General features: G+C 48.8%; 3 protein-coding genes across 6 annotated transcripts in view; 1 reads left to right on the top strand and 2 right to left on the bottom strand.

Moving 5' to 3' along the window:
• The window catches only part of Capns1 (calpain small subunit 1), a 10,294-nt gene extending 5,273 nt beyond the window's left edge, over window positions 1–5,021 (top strand). The window contains exons 7-11 of the mRNA XM_050119223.1: window positions 650–718; window positions 828–906; window positions 1,016–1,132; window positions 4,279–4,337; window positions 4,469–5,021. Of these exons, the coding sequence (XP_049975180.1) occupies window positions 650–718; window positions 828–906; window positions 1,016–1,132; window positions 4,279–4,337; window positions 4,469–4,495 (351 nt within the window). The 3' untranslated portion in view covers window positions 4,496–5,021. The remainder of the gene's footprint in view (window positions 1–649; window positions 719–827; window positions 907–1,015; window positions 1,133–4,278; window positions 4,338–4,468) is intronic.
• Window positions 5,022–5,168: 147 nt separating this feature from the next.
• Window positions 5,169–8,571, bottom strand: Cox7a1 (cytochrome c oxidase subunit 7A1). The gene is made up of 4 exons (XM_050119232.1): window positions 7,560–8,571; window positions 6,716–6,802; window positions 6,527–6,611; window positions 5,169–6,159 (listed from the first exon to the last, which is right to left on the bottom strand). The coding sequence occupies exons 1-4, from the start codon at window positions 7,572–7,574 to the stop codon at window positions 6,104–6,106; spliced, it is 243 nt and encodes an 80-aa protein (XP_049975189.1). The 5' UTR covers window positions 7,575–8,571; the 3' UTR covers window positions 5,169–6,103.
• A 2,086-nt stretch (window positions 8,572–10,657) lies between these two features.
• The window catches only part of Znf565 (zinc finger protein 565), a 17,073-nt gene continuing 7,097 nt past the window's right edge, over window positions 10,658–20,633 (bottom strand). For 3 of the 4 annotated variants that reach the window (XM_050119206.1, XM_050119207.1, XM_050119208.1), the window contains exons 2-5: window positions 18,929–18,996; window positions 17,628–17,754; window positions 16,144–16,239; window positions 10,659–13,722 (exon numbers count right to left, since the gene is read on the bottom strand). In XM_050119206.1, coding sequence (XP_049975163.1) covers window positions 12,614–13,722; window positions 16,144–16,239; window positions 17,628–17,754; window positions 18,929–18,940 — 1,344 coding nt within the window. In that variant the 5' untranslated portion in view covers window positions 18,941–18,996 and the 3' untranslated portion in view covers window positions 10,659–12,613. Of the gene's footprint in view, window positions 13,723–13,834; window positions 13,900–16,143; window positions 16,240–17,627; window positions 17,755–18,928; window positions 18,997–20,633 lie in introns of those variants that run through there. The other variant, XM_050119209.1, reaches the window with a different exon arrangement.

The following is a 20,633-nucleotide window of genomic DNA, read 5'->3' as shown; positions in this document are numbered from 1 at the left end:
TTTATTTATTATGTATACAATATTCTGTCTGTATGCCTAAAGGCCAGAAGAGGGTGTCAGACCTCTTTACAGATGGTTGTGAGCCACCATGTGGTTGCTGGGAATTGAACTCAGGACCTTTGGAAGAGCAGGCAATGCTCTTAACCACTGAGCCATCTCTCCAGCCCGTGGTTTTGGATTCTTGAGATGGGTCTCCAGTAGTCTAGGCTGGCCTTGAAGTCAGTATGCCGCCAAAGTTGGTCTTGAACTCCTGATCTTCCTTTTGCCTCTCAAGTGCTAGAACTATAGACATGTGCTACCATGCCTGACTTGACTTATTTTAGTTTTATTTATGCGTATGCCTGTGTCTGTTGGGTGTATGTGTGCATGCAAGTGTCCTCAGAGGTCTGAGGGCATTGTGTCCCCTGAACCTGGAATTCTAGGTGGTTGTGAGCGGCAGGATTTAGGTTCTGGGAACCAAACCCAAGTCCTCAGCAAGAACTGTGAGTGCTCCTAACTGCCATCTCTCCAGCCCTCAGCTTATTTCATTTCTATTAATTTTTTTAAAGGTAGCCTACAAAACAATAGGTTTTCTTATGGCATTGCCACACACACTCATCCACACACCCCATTGTATTTTGTCATGCTTTTCTTAACAAGCTCCTGCTAGAGTGATACTACAGGCAAGCTGGGCTTTGAGGAATTCAAGTACCTCTGGAACAACATTAAAAAGTGGCAGGTGTGTGGTAGCCTCTGGAACTCCCAGCATCCAGATCCCCGGGCCATGGGGACACCCGTGACCCACGCTCCACGATGCTTGGTTGGACTGTGTCTTCTCTCTCCTGCAGGCTATTTACAAACGCTTTGATGTTGACCGATCAGGGACCATCGGCCCCAGTGAACTCCCGGGGGCCTTTGAGGCTGCAGGTGGGCTGGCAGGGCTCTGATGGGCTAGAGGTGGGGTGAGCGAGGCCGCACCACTGTCCTGGGGATGGAGAAGGACCCTGTGCCCTGCCCTGAGACTGAGCCCTTTCAGGATTCCACCTGAATGAGCACCTCTACAGTATGATCATCCGGCGCTACTCGGATGAGAATGGCAGCATGGACTTCGACAACTTCATCAGCTGCCTTGTCAGGCTGGACGCCATGTTCCGTGAGTGACGCTCGCTCTGGATCTCTCTGAGGCTGGGGCTTTGCTAACCTTCACTGGCCATGGTCTCCTCTAAGCCTGACTTTAACATGAATGATGCCGGGGTCACCGGGGATGGGATAGGCTAGTGACAGCCTCCTGGGCTGTGAGGGGAAGCGAGCATCTGACTCAACCCAGGGAATCAGGGAGGGCTGCCTGGAGGAAGACAAATGCGAACTAAGACACGAGGCGTGAGGAAGAGGGAGCTAGAGGGAGCAAGGAAGGGTGTTGCAAGCTAAGGGGCAGTGTGGTGGGACTCTCGCTGTTTTAAGGTTGTTTACTAAGTAAGTTTGTGTTTACATGTAGAGGTCAGAGGACATCTCTCTCTCTCTCTCTCTCTCTCTCTCTCTCTCTCTCTCTCTCTCTCTCTCTTTCTCTCTCTCTCATTCACTCTTGAGACAGGGTCTAGCTATATAGCCCTGGTTGTCCTACAGCTTGCTATGTAGACCAGGCTGGCCTCAAGACTACAGAGAGCTACCTACCTCTGCATGTACTACCATACCTAGATTGGCTTTCTTTCTTTCTGACCTGTTTTTTGTTTGTTTTTAAAATTTTATTTTACTTATATGAGTGTTTTGCCTATATAGTATGTCTGTCTGTGCCTGATGTCAGATCCCCTGGAACTGGAGTTACAGATGGTTTTGAGCTGCCATACGGGTGCTGGAAATTGAAACAGGTCCTCTGTAAGAGCAGCCAGTGCTCTTAACCTCTGAGCCATTGTTCCATCCCTGTCTTGCTTGGTTTTTTTTTTGTTTTTTTTTTTTTTTTCTTGAGACAGGTTATTCATGTGACTTAATTTGTAGCCAAGGGTGACCCTGAACTTCTGGTCTTCACACCTGCAGTGAGAGCATTTATATGGATTTGATGTAAGAGTCCTAAGACTCAGGAGTGGGGCTGCTGCCCCCTTGTTAGGGTGGAGGATCCTAAGGTTCAGTTTCCTGGCTTGTGCTCAGCTACTCAGCCAGGACATCGGAAGCCAGGATTCAACTTTGTGCTTGTTTGAGGACCAAACTGAGCAATGTGAAGAAACGGGGATGATGGGCATGGGCACTTTTTAGTGCTGTAAATGCCAAGCTCAGGGGTGCTCAGACTGTAGTGGGCATTGTAGAGCCAGGGCAGATTCTAGGCAAGGGAAGGGCTGGGTCAGTTGGATTACAAAGCTCCTTTGTAGTGTGTGGTTGTGTGTAGTGTGGAGTTGGGTGCAGTGTAGAGTTGTGTGTAGTGTGTAGTTGGGTGCAGTGTGGAATTAGTTGTAGTGTGGAGTTGGGTGTAGTATAGGGTTGGGTGTAGTGTAGAGTTGGGTGTAGTGTGGGGTTGTGTGTAGTGTGGGGTTGTGTGTAGTGTATAGTTGGGTGTAGTGTATAGTTGGGTGTAGTGTAAAGTTGTGTATAGTGTAGAGTTGGGTGCAGTGTGGAGTTGGTTGTAGTGTGTAGTTGGGTGTAGTGTGGGGTTGTGTGTAGTGTGGAGTTGGGTGCAGTGTGGAATTGGTTGTAGTGTGTAGTTAGTTGGGTGTAGTGTGTAGTTGGGTGTAGTGTGGGGTTGGGTGTAGTGGTGGAGTTGTGTATAGTGTGGAGTTGGGTGTAGTGTGTGGTTGGGTATAGTGTGGAGTTGGGTGTTATGGTACAATGTGATCCCAACACTTGGGAAGCTGAGGCAAGAGGATGGTCAGGAGTTCAAGGTCATCCTTGACTACTTGGCAAATTTGAGGCCATCCTGGTTTTGTGAGACCTGTCTCAAACCAAAATTAATTAGTTACTTAGTTAAAAGGGTTAGGATATAGCATAGTTATATGCATGGATACCATGCATAGATGCATCCGTTAATGTTAACGCCATGCTCCTGTTAACCTGATAATGATGGCCCACACCTGTCATCCCCGTGCTCAGACGATAAGAATTTCAGGAGAAATGTCCTCTGGTCCCCTGGCCTATGGTAGCAGCAGCACCAGTGGCATCCACTACACTATGTGGCCACCTGAAGGTAGTGACTCAGCCTTGGTTAGTGTGGGCAACTCTGGCTTGGTTGTCTGTGGACAGGAAGCATGGAGTTATTGCCAAGTTTCCTCCTTTTAGGAGCCTGTTTGGGTTGCACCTGGAGAGCATGGGGCAGAGGTACTGGGAGGATGGGCCTGGGTTCTAGTCCGTTTCTGGGTGAGCTCCAGCATGCCACTTCAGTTGTCTGTTTACTGAGGGTCAGGGCCTGAACCTGTGCCTCGGGCATCATAGGCAAGTACTCTACCACATTGTGTTATAATACCCTAATTCTTTGCCTCGTTTAAAAATGCCACAGTCACATAATTAGATATTTTATTGATTTAATATTATTATTATTATTAAGATACAGTCTCACGCAGCCTGGCTGACCTTCTACCCCCATATGTAGCTAAGAGTAATATGAACTCAAGACCTTCCTTTTGCACAGCCATCTGAGTGCTGGGATTACAGTGTGCACCGCCACACTTGCCTTTGAAGCTCTCTGCACAGTCCTTGCTTGGCACAGGAAAAAAAGAATGAATGGGGGTTAACTAATCATCATAACAACATCATCATTATCCTGTAGCCAGTCAGGTGGCACATGCTTAGTCTCAGCACTCTAGAGGCAGAAGCAGGCGGATCTCCACGACTTTGAGGTCAGTCAAGGGATACTCAGTGAGACCTTGTCTGAAAACAAAACAAAAACAACAGTTAACAAAAAGAGAATTGTTGGGGGAAGCCGCTCGCTCGTTCCCAGCCCCCGAAATCATCACATAGAAATTTGTAGCAATTGCAATACTGTTTGGCCAATAGCTTAAGCGTATTTCTGGCTAACTCTTACATCCTAAACTAACCCATCTCCATTAATCTGTCTGTCGCCACGTGGCTGTGGCTTAACCAGGTAAAGTTCCACCCCCAGTGTTCTGGGGCTACATGGCGTCTCCCTGATTCCGCCTACTCTCTCTCTATATCTCTTTCAGCCTGGCTTTACTCTGTTAAGCCATCGGCCAAAAGCAGCTTTTTTATTAACCAATGGCAATAGAGCATATTCCCAGCATACACATCAGAGAATAATTGGCCATGTGTGAGTATAATATCATCCAAAGCACCCAAGTTCTCTCTTCCTTTCACTTCTAGGTGCTTTCAAATCTCTTGACAAAAATGGCACTGGGCAGATCCAAGTGAACATCCAGGAGGTAAGGCTGCCTCTCTTGTGGGTGGGTGCTCAGCTCCGATTCCAGCCCCTCCCGTCCTATTGCCCAGCAGGCCCTGGGTGAGGTGTCTGGTTCTTGGGGGCGCTCTGCTCATCTGTGCCTTCCCCTTCCAGTGGCTGCAGCTGACTATGTATTCCTGAACTGGGACCACAGACCTGCCCCTCAGCTCACTCTGGAGCCACATTGAATCCTGATCCTGTCTGCAGCCACATTTTTACGGTCGTGTCCCGCTATCCACAGGGCTTTCTTCTCCCTGTCTGGTACCCAGCTTCCCAGTCAGCAGCCAGAGCCCAACATGCCCCGGCTTGCCATACCCTGAGTTACCCCTGGCTCGAAGACAAGCTAGTTTGCTCTCTCTGCTGAAGGGTCACCCCGCCCCAGCACACCCATCCCACACCCTCCGTTCCCTTCATCACCTTCATCCTGTTTGTGGGCCAAGCCTAGCACTCCGGTTGCTTCCATGTCCCAAGGGCCCTGTCTCAGTTCTGGGAGAATCGCTCCTGTCCCCACACACCCTATTACACACTCGTTCAGTCACCTCCCCAGGCAGCCAAATAAACTCCAGGCCATGGCAGGCCCACACACCCTAGTGCCAATGCCTGCACTGTTTCCACAGCTGTCAGGCCCAGGAGGAAATAAACTCTCTCCACCTGCTGCTTCCCATGGGCTCTGCCTCCTGAGTGTTGAGAGGTGGCTCAGAGTCCAGGGAGGAGGAATGTTCTTATGGGGGCTTGAGTATTCGTTTAGTTACTATATAGTGTGTGTGTTTAATGAGCATGCCCATACGTGCACCATGTATCTGCCATCCCCTGGAACAGAGGTAGTACAAAGGGTTGTGGGCCACCGGGGGTGCTGGGAACTGAACCCAGATCCTCTTCAATAACAGCAAAGTATCGTCTCTCCAGCTCCAAGAGTGGTTGGGGTGCCTGTCTTTGGGGCTGGACCACGTGTTTCCTTCTCTGCATCTTTTTTTCCTCGTACTGTTCTAAGCTGAGACAGCCTGGCTTTGCTGAGGCTTTGCCTGGATCCCATGCAGGCTCAGGATGGGACTTGGAATCCCCAGTGATGCCCTTGCAGCTCCCAAAGCTTCCAAGCTGTTAACAGATCCTGGGGACCCTGTGTTCTTTGTCCCTTGGGGCCATGTTTGTAGCTCTCTGAACTTCTGTCTTTTAAAAGATTGCCTGATTGGTGCAAAGGATGGCACCCAGGGCTTTGCACATGCTAGGCAAGTACTCTACCACACACACACACACACACACACACACACACACACCGGGCAGATTCTCTGCTCTTCCACTCAGCCACATCACCTTCGGGCTTCAGTCTTGGTGCCAGTCTTTATCCTCCCTTGGCTCATAGATCATGCCATCTCTCTTCCTTTCTGAGCCAGGGTCTCCGGATTGTATAGCCCTGGCTGTCCTGGAACTAGACCAGCACCTTCCCTACCCTTTGGGCCTCTACAAGGGGAGGGGCTGCTATGCTGGATAATAATACCCCTGTTCCACTCAGCATCACCACTCCAGACCCTTGGTCCCCCAGCAGGCATCTAAAGCAGGTTGTCTTAAGTACCGCAATGGTCCAGCACGAGGGGCCAAGGGCTGGGGTGAGTTGCTTTCTACTGGGTAGACATCCCTGGATGATGGGAAGGTGGGTTGAAACACACAGACACACAGGCCAGAGCCGAGTGGGGTTCTCAAGAGGTTAGCATGTTTATTGGTGTTTGTGCAAGTCCGCCAACATTCTTGGTGTCACTTCTTGTGGGGGAAGGAGGCCCAGCCCAGGCAGTATAAGCAGTAGGCAGTGCCTAGGGAAGGGATGGACATCAAATGAGATCCTAATGCCCACGCATCCTCTCACAGGACCTGTAAAAGCCCCTAGGTTCCCCCAGCCCCTCATGGATCACAGCTCAGTTCAGCTCTGAACTTCCTCCCAAACTGGATTCCTCACAGGGAACGCCCGCCCCCACGCCCCCACCCATTTTGATATGAACCAGGCCAGGAGCTTATTTTGGGGTGGGTTGGGCAGACCCATCACTAGCTCCAATCCCTCAGGGCAATAGGTGACCCCTTGTTCCCGTCCTCAGACCTTGTCAGCTCAGGACTCCCCCCTCCTGAAGCACTGACTGACTGGCTAGTCCACAACCCGGGCAACCGGGTGGGCCCTGCACTCACCCCCCAGCGTCAAGGTCATAGTCAGTCTGTACAGGACGTTGTCCATTGCCCCGCCCTTCAGGTGTACTGGGAGGTCGTTGTTGGCCTGTGTGAGGGGTGAGGGTGACAACAGGCTACTGGGCCCTGCACAGACCTCCGTGTGCATGGCACCTCCACCCCACCGTCGGTCCAGGGACATTGTCCTCCTACCTGGAAGAGTTTCTGCTTCTCTGCCACACGATTTTCTAAGTGGCTCCGGGCAGATGAGCTAAAAGGACGAATCAAAGCCTGGGAGACCTGGAGGGATAGGAGATGGGTGGGTTGGTGGCACCCGGAGAGCTGCCTTCACGTGGTCCTGCGAGAAGGGGTGTAGGGACTGTCTGGTGAATGTCTGTCTTAGAATGTCTGTCATGTCTTAGAGGCATGAGACCAGTCACCAGTGAGAGTGGGGAAGGAATCCGTGGAGGCCTGTAATCCCAGCATTCAAGCAGGAAGAGCAGGAGTTTGGAGCCAGCCTGGGCTACTCAGTAAGCATTTTAAAAATGAGGTTAAGGTGTTACACATGTTATCACACTTGGGAGGGGGAGGCGAAAGGATTAGGAGTTCAAAGACTTATTCAGCTGCATATCAAGTTAGAGGCCAGCCTGGGCTATATGATGCCCAGTGTCCAAAAAAAAAGGGGGTGGGGTGGGGGTAAGGGTAGGGAATCCATGCCAAGAGTATGGTGTGGAGGTCAGCAGGTTGCCAAGAGGGTCCCGGGGATGTCAAGACTGGCTTGGAAGTTCCCTGAGAGTTTCCAGGCTGCCCAAGACACCCACACCGGAGCTGGTATTAGGGCTCCGAGGGACGCTAAGAGGGAACTCGGGTAAAAGGAGGATTAAACCCAGGATTCTGGACCAGGTTAGAGGTACTGTCTTGGAAACTCAGGATGTCAGGGAGTCCCAGACTCCGAGGGGTGCACGTGTTCCAAGACTCCAGATCCTGACATGTTTTAAGGTAGGTATCTGGGTTGTGGGGTTCCCCTCCACCCCGATACAGCCCGTGGGGGCCTCACCCGCAAGGCCCTCATTTCGCGTCCTCTGCTGCTCGAGTCACCTCCTCTCTCAGCCCAAGGACGTGCAGCTCTTTACCCCTGAGGGAATCCCAAGACACGCCTGCTGCACCGGGCTTGACAGTTGGGGGCGTGGCCAAATCAGATTTGTCCAATTAGCTCAGAGGAAAGGTGTTCCAACCTACCAGTCTGCAACAGAATACTTTTTGGCTGAGACGGTGTATCAGGGGAGGCACCATTCCCCAGCCTCCATCTAGGGCTACCCTGCTGGTATCTGGGAGCCAGTGAGGGCCGAGGTAAATTAACTCCTCGTTCTGTCTACACAGTGAGTGACTGAACCTCGTACCTCAGAGCCTTAGTTTCCGTATTTGTTTCCTGAGAGCCAAGTCAGAATCTTCCTCAGTGTCCTGAGGAAATAGGGAGGCACCGAGATAAAATTATTTACACGGTCAGAATTGATTTAAGAAATTAAAAAAAAAAAGCCGGGAGTGGTTGCTCAGTCCTTTAATTCCAGCGCTCAGAAGACAGAGGAAAGTGGATTTCTGCCATTTTAAAGCAGAGTGGTCTACACCGTGAGTTCCAGGGCTGTGTAGAGAGACTCTGTCACACACATTGGGGTGGGAGGGATGGTTCGGTGGTTAGGCGCACTGGCTGCTCTTCTAGAGGACCCAGTTTCCGTTCCCAGCACCCACACTGCAGCTCACAGCTGTCTGCAGCTGCAGTTCCAGGGGATCCGACACCCATACAGAGACATACATGTAGGCAAAACACCAATGCACATAAAAATAAATGATAAAGAATAGCTGGGTGGTGGTGGTGGCACACACTAATACCAGCACTTGGGGTGGTGGTAGTGGGGGAGCAGAGGCAGGTGGATCTCTGTGAGTTCGAGGCCAACCTGGTCTACATAGAGAGTTCCAGGACGACCAGGGCTGTTACACAGAGAAACCTTGCCCCCACAAAACAAAAACAACCTAAAAAAAAAAAAAAGAATAGAGACTCGAGGGGCTGGACAGATGGCTCAGAGGTTAAGAGCACTGGCTTCTCTTCCAGAGGTCCTGAGTTCAATTCCCAGCAACCACATGGTGGCTCACAACCATCTGTACTGAGATCTGGCGCCCTCCTCTGGTGTGCAGGCATACATCGAGGCAGAATGTTGTATACATAATAAATAAATCTAAAAAAAAAGAATAGAAACACAAGAGCAAACTGAGGGACAGAGGGGAGGGAGGGAGAGATCCCTTGAGAGAAAAGTGTGGTTTTTCTGTAGCTGAAGTTAGGCTCCTTAGACCTTTCATATGGGATTCAGCCTGGATTGAGGTCAAGAGGGCAACCCACTGTTCTGTGATTCTCTAAGACGGGCCATTTGGGTGAGGCGCCAGGGTCCATTGGGAGTTAGGCTTAATTGTAGAACAAGACCATATATGGGTCACCAGGTCTAACTACTAGAGAATAGGTCATTTCGCTTTAGATTTCTGACCCTTTTGTCTCTATAGTCAGAGGTTTATTGCGGCAATGAAGTGAGCTCAGAGCATAATTCAGCTCGCACAGTTAAGAAAAAAAGAAGGGCTCGCCAGCCAGCTCTGTGGGTAGCTGCTCGCTGCCAGTCTACAAGGTTGTCCTCCCGTGGCAAACGTGGGCCCTCCCATCATATACACCAGAGCCTTGGCTACAGAAAGTTCCAGGCTGACGTGAGCTACCTGAGACGTCGAAAAGGAAAGCACAGGAGGAGAGAAGAAAGAAGGAACTAGTAATGTGATTTTGAGAAAATCAAACAGAAGCCTCTCTTGCTAGTGGGAAATCTGTTTCTTGTGCAGGACCAATTCTAGCATCTAGCTCTCTCTGGGCAACCGCTCTGCCCAATCTACACCCTAGCACACACTGAAAAAAACTGAAGCCCGAGTCAAATATTTTTGCATTTAGTTGTTTCATCTGTGTGCAATCACACATACACAATACCATATGCATATCACAGGCACATACCCCTCCCCCACAAATATGCACCAAACCCACACACACATACCCACACACACAAATATGCACCTATACACACACATACCCCCATATATAAGTATGCAGCTACACACACACACACACACACAGAAATATGCACCTACACACACACACGTATCCACCCATGCATGCATACACAGAATGGAAAAATAAAAGTGCTGAGTGGCAAGGGAATGTTTATCTAGAATCCAATTAGGGGCTTGAGTTTGAGCTTAGCTAGATCGTGCAAAGTCTAGCTTGTGCAAAGCCCTGGGTTCAGGCTGAGACAGGATTTCATGTTGGAGGCAACTCTTGACTACACAGGACTGTGTCTCCTTCCTTTGACCATGCAAAAGTCCTAGACATGAGGCTTTTCCTTTCTCCCATGGCCTCTCTTAAGTCATCACAATAGGCATGCAGGAAAAACATCCATGCACATAACGTTAAAAGTCAAAAAAATAAGCCAGAGCTACATAGTGAGATCCTGTCTCAAAAAAACACAAAAACACAAAACAAAACAAAACAAAACAAAAGAGCAAGTAAGCAAGTGAACAAATTGCCGCTGTGGTGGAAGGCTGCCAAAACCTGTTTGGTAGCACTCTTCCGCCATCTCGTGGCTGAAACAAGTCAGCCGCTCTTCAACCTGAACCTCTCCATGTATTGATTCTCTGATTTACTTTCTTAGCCTCACCCCACCCACACCTCTTTTGTCCCCAGACAGGGCCTTGCCACACGGTTCTGGCCTGTCTGGAACCTGTGATCCTCTTGTCTCGACCTTCTGACCACTGCGGTTAGTGGCAGGTTCCACCAAACCATGCTTACGATTGCCGATTTTAAATCAATGCATCCCACGGCACTTTACGCTACCTCATAAGTGCATACCCGTAAACCTTTTGGGAGGGTGAGCATCTTGAGTTCCAGGATAGCCAAGGCTATATAGTGAGAGCCTGCCTCAAACAAAACCCATAAATATTCCTGACTGAATGAAGGTACCAGATGAGTAACAGAAAAAACATCTTTGGTCCTGCCTCCAGTTCCTAAAATTCTTTGAACCATCAGAGTGATTGACAGTTTTCTTTATTTGCTAATGGGATGTCAGAGGTCCTCAGGTAGATAGATAGATGGGGCTGGTCACCAGAAAGACCAAGGCATGAAAAAAAGGTTGGACATCCATCCTTCCCAATATCCTTGGGCTTCTGGGGATGGGGATGATGGAATCACTTAAGGTTGATGATTAAAACTTTACTATTTAATTAAATAGCCCTTTGGTGGGCTCCAGGATTGTGACCATGTTAAAGCATTATGAAGATGGCAGATGGTTGAGCAGCGGTGGCACACACCTTTAATCCCAGCACTAGGAGGGTAGAGGCAGGGGGACTACAGACTGAGTTCCAGGACAGGCTCCAAAGCTACACAGAGAAACCCTATCCTGAAATGAGAACCCCCCAAAAAACTATTTTAAACACACAAACAAAAAACTAAAAAAATATTCTGTCTACATAAATTGATGAGCACCAAGTACATGCTGGTGCCTGCAGAGCCAGAAGGGGGTGTTGGGTTCCCGTAACTGGAGTTATGGATGGTTGTGAGCCACAATGCTGGGAACCAAACTCAGGCTTTCTGCAAGAGCAAGGGATGCTCTTAATGATTGGCCATCGCTTCAGTGCCCACTCCCTTTTGGAGACAGGGTTTCACTTTATAGCCTTGGCTGGCCTGGACCAATTGCCTCTGCCTTCAGAGTGCTTCAGAGGGATTAAAGGCATGTGCCACCACATCTGGCTAAATCTCTAAAACCTTAGCTCCCAGTTGTAGGAAATGCCAGAGAGAGATGCATGTTAAATTACAACATGGAGGCCTTCTACAAGGTAAGTGACACTTTCTTAAAAACAAAACAAACAATCAGCTGAACAGCGGTGGTGCACACCTTTAATCCCAGCACTTGGCAGGCAAATCTCTGTGAGTTTGAGGACAGCCTGGTCTACAGAATGAGTTCCAGGACCGCCAGGGCTACACAGGGAAACCCTGCCTCAAAAAAACAAAACAAAACAAAACAAAAAAACAAAAAACAAAACAAACAAACCCTAAAACAAACAAAACAACAAAACCAACCAAACAAAAAAACAAACCCCAAGTTAGCTGGCATGGCAGCGCAAGCCTGTAATCCCAGAATTTGGGAGGTGCAGAGAGAAGGATCAGGGGTTCAAAGTCATCTTCAGCTACATAATTTTGATACCAGCCAAGGTTAAATGAGACCCTGTCTCAAAAAAACAAAATAAAAAACAAGGAAGTAAAAAGGAGAGTCAAAATTGCGAAATTCACTAATCAGTGGGAGCAATGTCAAGGTCTTTGCAACACCGACCAAAAGGCACAGGCACTAGTCAGCACACCAAATCAAATCTAATCAGGATCACGGTCTATTTGGGATTCTCAGAAATTGAACATATTTTGAGAGGCAATCAGAGATTTTTTCTATGTTCATATGAAGCTATTTTTAGCACAGGTTTGCTGACGCTTAGTAACCATCGAGCTAGGCGAAGTGAATTCCCATACTCACTGGGTCTGTCTGCTGGCACTGAGTTTTCTGATCCCTTTAACAGAGGAGATGAATGAACTTTTTCTGACATTAGTCACACTGGGGGCGATACACCTCTGGCCAGATGTGAACTTTGCGAAAAGGCTTGTCTCTGCAACTGATGTTTAGGACTTTAGGGTAGCAAGTCCTTTTCTGTCCTGCCGGCCTGCTCCCAGATGATACAGAGACTTCTTATTAATTATGAAAGATCGGCCTTTAGTTTAGGCTTGTTCCTAACTAGCTCTTATAAGTTAAACTAACCCATGTCTATTAATCTACGTTCTATCACATGGCATTACCTCTCTTCCATTTTGCACCTTCTGCGTCCTCTCTGTCTCCTGGCGTCTCCTGTGTGTCTAGCTTCCTCCTCTTCTCCCTTTCTCTCCCCGGAAATCCCACCCGTACCTCCTGTGTAGCTATTGGTCATTCAGCTTTTTATTGCAACAATCACAGCGATACATCTCTGCAGAGTGCACAAGTATCCCAGAACCCTCTAGTCAGTGTGAACTTGTTGATAGTGGTTGATGAGCTGTGAGCCACGGATAAAGGCCTGCCCACATTCTCTACATTCATAAGGTTTGATTCCAGGGTGAATTCGCTGATGTTCGGTCAGCTGTGAGCTGCGAATGAAAGCCATGCCACACTCCCGGCATATGTAGGGTTTCTCATAGGTGTGGATCCTCTGGTGGTGAGTCAGCTGGGAAACACGAATGAAGGCTTTCCCACACTCCTTACATTCATAAGGCTTGTCCCCTGTGTGAATTCTCTGGTGTTGAATGAGGTATGAACCCCGACTAAAGGCCTTTCCGCAGTCCTTACATTCAAAGGGTCTGTCAACAGTATGAACGGTCTGATGTCGCTTGAGCTGTGCGTGCTGTCTGAAGGCTTTCTCACATTCCTTACATTCATAAGGTTTTTCCCCAGAATGAATTCTTTGATGGCGAGTGACTTCTGAGCTATAGATAAAACCCTTCCCACAGTCCTTACATTTGTAGGGCTTCTCCCCGGTGTGGATTCGCTGGTGCACGGTGAGCTGTGAGTGCTGTCTGAAGGTCTTTCCACAGTCTCTACACTGATAGGGCCTAGCCCCCGTGTGAGTTCTCCAGTGCACAGTCAGCTGGGAACTACGAAAAAAAGCCTTCCCGCAGTCTTTACAAACGTAGGGTTTCTCACCTGTATGGATTCTCTGATGCTCAACGAGGTGTGAGGCTCGCCCAAAAGCTTTCCCGCACTCCTTACACTCAAAAGGCTTTTCAGCAGCAGGAGTCTTCTGGTGCTGCATATGGGGTGGGGCCTGGCTAAATGTTTTCCCGTAGTCGCTGCCTTCGAGCGGTTTCTCCTGAGTCCTGCGGCTCTGATGTAACAGGGCGGCGGATGTGCGTGGCTTGAAAGCAGGCATGCTTCCATAGGGGATTTCCACTGGCTTGAGATGGCACTCCTGACTCCATGGCTGTCTCTCAAACTGGGTTCTGCATGCCCGGTCCTCTGTGCCATGGGAGTCCTCAAGGCCACAGCTTTGAAAGCTCTTCACTTCCTCCCTTTTAAAGGACTCTATTTCCAAAAGTCCTTGCTGTGAAACTCTATCAGCCCTCGATGCCACGCCTGGAAACCAGAGAAAAACAACTACAAACTGTTTTTTTACCATGAGGCATGAAAACACCACAGAAAATATGGAGATAGAATGAAAATTTTCACCATAAAAAAATTGACTTACTATGTCTCAGACACTGAGCAGCTTTGTGAGGGCACAAATATGGTAGATGCGCACATGCTGCCGGACTGGGGCAAGAAAACAAAGTGAGCCCGAGGGTCCCAGTTCTGAAATCGACCAGAGTCACCCAGCAAATGCATTACTAGTACACAAGTCCCAGCATCCTCCTGGCGTGTGCGCATGTCTATGAGCAAAGCAGAGACATCTGAACAGACAGACTAACTATATGCGTGAGAATTAAGTCCCTTATTCAAAGACCTCAGACCAAATCAAAGAGGAAACAACGGGGCTGGGCAGAGGGCTCAGCAAGATGCTTGCTACCGAGCCTGCCAACCTGACTTGATCTCCAAGGTCCACATGGTGGTAGGAAAGAACTGATACCCGCAAGTTGACTTTTGACTTCTACATATGAATGAACACACACACTAAATAAGCGTAACAATTATTGTTTTTAAGAATCTCTTGGGGGCTGGAGAGATGACTCAGTGGTTAAGAGCATTGCCTGCTCTTCCAAAGGTCCTGAGTTCAATTCCCAGCAACCACGTTGTGGCTCACAACCATCTGTAATGAAGTCTGGTGCCCTCTTCTGGCCTGCAGGCATACACACAGACAGAACACTGTATACATATTTACATCTAGCGATGGATGGGCATCTTTTGAGACAGTTGCCATAAGACCCGGAGCAAAAGAAAGTTCTACCATGAGAAGAGGTAAGAGCTGGGAGGGCCTGCTGCCAACACTCAGAATGGCCCTTGTCGTACACCTGCCTGAGTTTGAGGAGGCAATAAAAAGTCCTGTGCCCCGAGACTGGATGTGGGGAAATTTTCCCAGGGCTTTGAATGTTGTATTCACAAGACAAGGATCACTGATGTCTGCAACACATCCAATAACAGACTGGTCCGCACCAGGGCCCCGGGAAGAACTGCACTCTCTGCATTGTGCTTACTGAGGGCACTCGGCAGGTCAGAGCCCCACTACACACTGCAGCCCAGGCCAAGCTAACTCCTGAGGAGGAAGGGATTTTACAGCTTTTCTGCTTTTTCAAGACAGGGTTTCTCTGTGTGGCCCTGGCTGCCTGGCAGCAGTGGCGTATGCCTTTAATCCCAGTACTCGGGAGGCAGAGGCAGACAGAGCTCTGAGTTTGAGGCCAGCCTGGGCTACAGTGGAAGGCATTTTAAACAAAAAAGGATCAAGGAAAATTCAAAAGAACTGTGATGAAAGGAGGAAAGAGTATGGAAAGCAGCGGATTTATGGAGGAGCAGTGGAGGAGCAGGGCAGCTTCTGCCTACATCACCTCAGACCAGGCTGCAGGGGCAGGGCAGGAACCCGTCTGCTAGAGGGCAAGCAGCTGGAGCTCTGCCTGAGGAAAACCAAAGTGCGGAAGGCAGACAGTCAGAATCTGCAACTCACAGAATAAAAGTGTTTATTCTGTGTGTGTGTGTGTGTGTGTGAGAGAGAGAGAGAGAGAGAGAGAGAGAGAGAGAGAGAGCGCTAGCACATGCCTTTAGTCCTAGCACTCAGGAGGCAGAGGTAAGTGCATCTCTGTGAGTTCGAGGTCAGCCTGGTCTATAGAGCTCCAGGACAGCCAGGGCTACACAGAGACACCCTGGCTTGGAGGAAAAAAAAAAAAAAAGAGGAAGGGGGTGGCTCACTGGTTAAGAGCACTGGCTGGCTGCCTTTCCAAAAGACATGGGTTCAATTCCCAGAACCCATATGGCGGCTCTGTAACTCCAGTTCCAAGGGATCAGATGCTCTTTTATGGCCTCCTTTGGGAACCAGGCATGCATATGCTTCAGACATATATGTAGGCAAAATACCCATATACAAAAAATAAAAATAAGCCGGGCAGTGGTGGTGCATACCTTTAATCCCAGCACTCAGGAGGCAGAGGCAAGTGAATCCCTATGAGTTTGAGGCCAACCTGGTCTACAAGAGCTAGTTCCAGGACAGCTAGGACTGTTAACACAGGGAAACCCTGTCTTGAAAATCAAAAACAAGAAAACCAAAAACCAAAAATAAAAACAAGACAATACATATACATTAAATATTTTCCCCAATTATAACTGCCTGATTTATCAGCCACAGAAGGCAGAGGCAGTGGAGGAAATACTATCTAATACAGAATGTCTTTACATTTGTACTTGATGTGCACAGCCAGGCCAACGCTGACAGTCCTGCTCTGCTTCCTAACACAGGCCTTTATTCCACAGCAGGCTTTCAGGGCTTCCTGACAATCACCCCTGCTACAGCTCTAGTAGACACATGGTACCGTTAGTCCCATGACCTCTCCAGCCAGGTCAGGTCTTACTCACCTGGCTGCCAAGGCCTTGTCATATAATCTGTAACCATCCATGGCTCTTTCCCCTGCTCCAATAAGAGGATGACCTCAGGCTTAGAAAAGACAAGTCCTGTTGATGGGAAGAGAAATGAGGCATGATCAGACTGTTTAAACTTCACCTCTGGGGCCTGGAGAGATGGTTCAGTGCTAAGGGTACTGGTTGTTCTTCCAGAGGACCAGGTTCAATTCAATTCCCATAACCTTATGGCAGTTCACAGCTGTCTGTAACTCCAGTTCCAAAGGACACGGACATACATGCAGGCAAAACACCAAACACCAATGTATATGAAATCAACAGCAACAACAATAACAAATGAACATTAAATTTCAAACTCTGGCCATGCATGGTAGTGCATGTCTTTAATCCCAGCACCTAGGAGGCAGAGGCAGGCAGATCTCTGTGAATTCTAGGCCAGCCTGCCTACAGAGTGAATTCCAGGACAGTCAGGGCTACACAGAGAACCCCTGTCTTAAAAAACAAAACAAAACCGGAAGGGAGGGAAAGTTCCTGTTTCCTAGCGCTGATGTAAACTGCCTGCAGCCCCGTTCACCTGATGTACATCTGACCCTCATCCCTCCCCCTCCCTTTCACTGTGCTTTCTAAAAAAGTCTAGCTGCCAACTCTCTCACCCTGGGAATGGGGGGGAGATACCTTATCTCTCCTATACAAGAGACTTCAAGAGGCCAGCAGGGGCTGTCCTCTCAAACCCCAACTGAAGGTGAGACAGCAGCTGGCCAGTCCAAGTACACCCCAAAATACAGTTTATTTTAACTGGTTTTGGTCTTTCTCCTTGCTTTAACACAGAGGACCTAGAATTCCTGACCTTCCTCCCTCCGCCTCCAAGTGCTGGGATTATGGTGTGGACCCAAAGAATAGGGAGAAAAAAAAAAAAGAGTGAAGACTGTTCAAAGGACAGGGAGAAGGAGGCGCCATGAGGAATGGCTCAGTTGCAGCTTCACAAAGCCCAAAACAATTCTTAGGAAAAATGGAGAACAGACATTGAGTGTGACATTTGAAAGTGGGCTGAGAAAGTCAAAAAGGGATGGGCTGAGCCTGTAGCTTAGTGGCAGAAAGCCTCGAATATGTAAAGCACTGGGTTCAAGTCCTAGAATTCAAAAAACAAGTAAATCCCTAGAAATTTCAGGCCATTGATTTTGAATTGGGATTAAAATCCATTAACCTTCCCCCTCCCCTCCGCTATGCCAAGTCAGCTCTGTGCCTCGGGGTTGCCTGTCCCTGGCTTTCCCATTATGCTTGGCAGGCCACAGGTCAAGGGCGGTGAAGGTGGGGGATTTCCTAGCTCTCCCTCCCCTCTGACCTGGGAACTACATGGAGTGCTCACTGCTGCTGGCTGCATCTTTCCTTTACCTGTCCCTTCCTTTACCCTGCAGGCCAGAGGTGCACACAGCAACTCCCACTGTCTCCATTGGGGTGTCCCCTTTCCTGTGTGGCCTTACCTAGTGAGCGCAGGTGACTGAAGCTCTCCAGAGTCACATCTCTGTACAGGTCCTTCTGGGCAGGGTCCATACACTGCCATTCTTCCTCCGAGAGCTCCACGGCCACATCCCTGAAGGTCACCGTTTCCTGAGACGATAGATAGACTTACATATAACTACTGAATTAAAGACTTATTTATTTTCTTTCTTTTTTTTTTTTTTTCAATTTTGAGACAGGGTTTATTCTGTGTAGCTCCGGCTGTCCTGGAACTCATTCTGTAGACCAGGCTGGCCTCGAACTCACAGAGATCCTCCTGACTCTGCCTCCCGAGTGCTGGGACTGAAGGTGTGGGCCACCACCAGCTTATGATAGACATAAGATTTTGTATATAATTTCTGACAGCATGACATTATGAGTATGGGTGTCTTGTCTGCATGTTTGTCTGTGCGTCACCTGTGTGCCTGGTGCCTATGCAAGTCAGAACAGGGCTTCTGATCCCCTGGAACTGTAGTTAGATGGCTGTGAGCCACCATGTGGGGGCTGGGAAATGAATCCAGATCCTCTGGAAGAGCAGCAGTGCTCTTAAGCACAGAGCCATCTCTCCCCCATGAAATACTTTTCTTAAAAGGGAGTGACATGAAACAGCGTAGGAAAGGAAACCGCCGGAGTCGCTGGAGAGGGTCACCTCATCCTCAGTCCCACTGATAGTAAAAAGAAAGTAAGCTACTGTCTTCTTCAGGAGAGTGTATTTCCATCCCTTTGGCACCCTGTGAGAGCTTTGTAAATAGTGCCAAGAAGAGAGGAGGCAGGGAAGTAGGGAGGCGGGGCCCATCACTTGCTCCCTGAGAGCAGGTTACAGAGGTATTTTGGCATAAGGCACAGAGATGCTCCTATGTTCTCAAGGGTTAGGTGAAATTACGGGGCTGGTGAGATGACTCAGCAGCAAAGGGCACCTGCTGCCAGATCTGGTGATCTCAGTTAGATCCCTGGGAACAGGGTGATCGGAGATAACTGACTCCTTCAAGTTGTCCTCAGACCTCCGAGTTCACAGACACCGCAACACCAACAAAGTAACTAAGTAACTAAATGTAAACAAAGTAACTAACTAAATGCAAATAAAGCCTGGGTGCGGTGGCCCACGCCTTTAATCCCATCACTCACGAGGCAGAGGCAGGCCAGAGGCAGGCGGATCTCTGTGAGTTTGAGGCCAGCCTGGTCTAATAGTGAGTTCTAGGCTAGCCAGGACTATACAGTAAGACTGGATAACAAATAAATAAATAAAACGTAAAACAAAAATATTTGAGAGGAAATTTCAACCTACCTGAAGGGCCATAGCATTCAGAACTACCTGGAATACTCTGATTTCTCTTTTTGGATAAGTGAAGAGTCCTAAAAAGGGAAAATGGAGAGAAGAATAAAGCCCGGATGAGCTAACAGACAAGCTCAGTCCCGGAACTCGGCAGTCTGAGGACTGGGTCACAGCAAGAATCTGCACGCACACACCTGAAGGCGTAAGTCACAAACATTCCCATGCCAGTTTGGAATTATTAGAGAGGTTATTTATTTTAAGGGAGAAAAACTTACAGATCACTGTCCCAGACAACAGCCCTCTGCTCAATCAGGAATGGGGCCTACTCGCCAGAAGTGAGCAGAGGGAAGTGGCCGCTTTTTTAAAGGGAGAGAGACCACGCCCCAGTGGGCTGGTATCTCATCGGCTATTGGCTGAAGGAGCAGAAAGAGCTCCCGCAACACACACCCATCTCCCCCAGGGAAAAGTAAAAGAGAACCAGAAATAAGGGTGGAAATGGGTTCAGACAGGGTGAAGGAAAGGCCAGTGTGTTTTATACCGGTGGGAATGATCAAGCAGAGAAAAATTAGTAACATAGGCAACACTGGGGCGGCTTTACAGAGGGTCACTGATGGCTAGCCCCCCCCCCAAAAAAAAAACACACAGCGTTCCCAGCTACAGTGGTCAAAGACCCTCACTTGGTCCCAGCTTCAGAGTTCTAGGCCTCCAGGGTCAGGAAGGTTGACCCTGGCCTTTGTGCTGGCTAGTTTTTAAGTCAACATGACATAGGGTAGAGTCATCGGAGAGAAGGGAACCTCAAGCAAAAGCCTCCATAAGATTGGGTTTCAGGCAAGCCTTTAGGGTATTTTCTTAATTTAGTGATTGATGGGGGCAGGCCCAGCCAATTGTGCTATCCCTGGGCTGGTGGTCCTGGTTCTATGAGAAAACAGGTTGAGCAAGCCCAAGAGAGTTCTGTTTGGTGGGGTTTTCTGTCCCGCCCGGTTCTCCACAGCCAGCAAGTCCCAAAGAAAATCACACAGAGAGTTCTATAAGTTATAAAGCTGATTGGCCCATTAGTTCTAGCCTCTCATAGGCTAACTCTCACATCTTGGTTAACCCACTTTTCTGATCTATGTTAGCCATGTGGCTCAGTGCCTTTTTTTTTAGTGGGGCAGATCACATCCTGCTGCTTCTGTGGTCTGGGCAGGAGTGGGAGGAACCCACTTCCTCCTTCCCAGAATTCTCATTACATCATTTCTACTTCCTGTCTGGTTTTCCCACCTATATTTCCTGCCTGGCCAATCAGTGTTTATTTAAAACATGATTGACAGAATACAGACAATTCTCCCGCACCACACAAGGAACAAGTCAGTAAGCAGCATTCCCCCCCGCCCCCCCCCCCATGACTTCTGCATCAGCTCCGGCCTCCAGGTTCCCGTCCTGACTTCCTTAGATGAAGAACTGTGACATGGAAATGTAAGCACAACAAACCCTTCTCCTCACAAGCTGCTCTTGGCCATGGTGTTTCATCACAGCATAAAAACCCGAAGATAGAAATGGGAGGCAGGATCATGGAGTATTGTTGTAACACACCTAACTATGCTGGCTTTTGGAGGATTGTAGAAGGACTCTGGGCTGGAAAAGCTGTTAAGTATTCAGAGCTCAATGGGCCGTTCTTTGGGAGCTTAGGAAACCAGAATGCTGAGACACACGCAGATGACTGTGGATTGCTTTTGGG

Source organism: Alexandromys fortis, unplaced genomic scaffold (genome assembly GCF_014885135.2).
Source record: "Alexandromys fortis isolate MF-2015 unplaced genomic scaffold, M_Fortis_MF-2015_v1.1 scaffold_140, whole genome shotgun sequence".
Taxonomy (NCBI): Eukaryota; Metazoa; Chordata; class Mammalia; order Rodentia; family Cricetidae; genus Alexandromys; species Alexandromys fortis.
The sequence above is the reverse complement of the archived record's forward strand: the minus strand, read 5'-3'. Positions and strand labels throughout refer to the sequence as shown.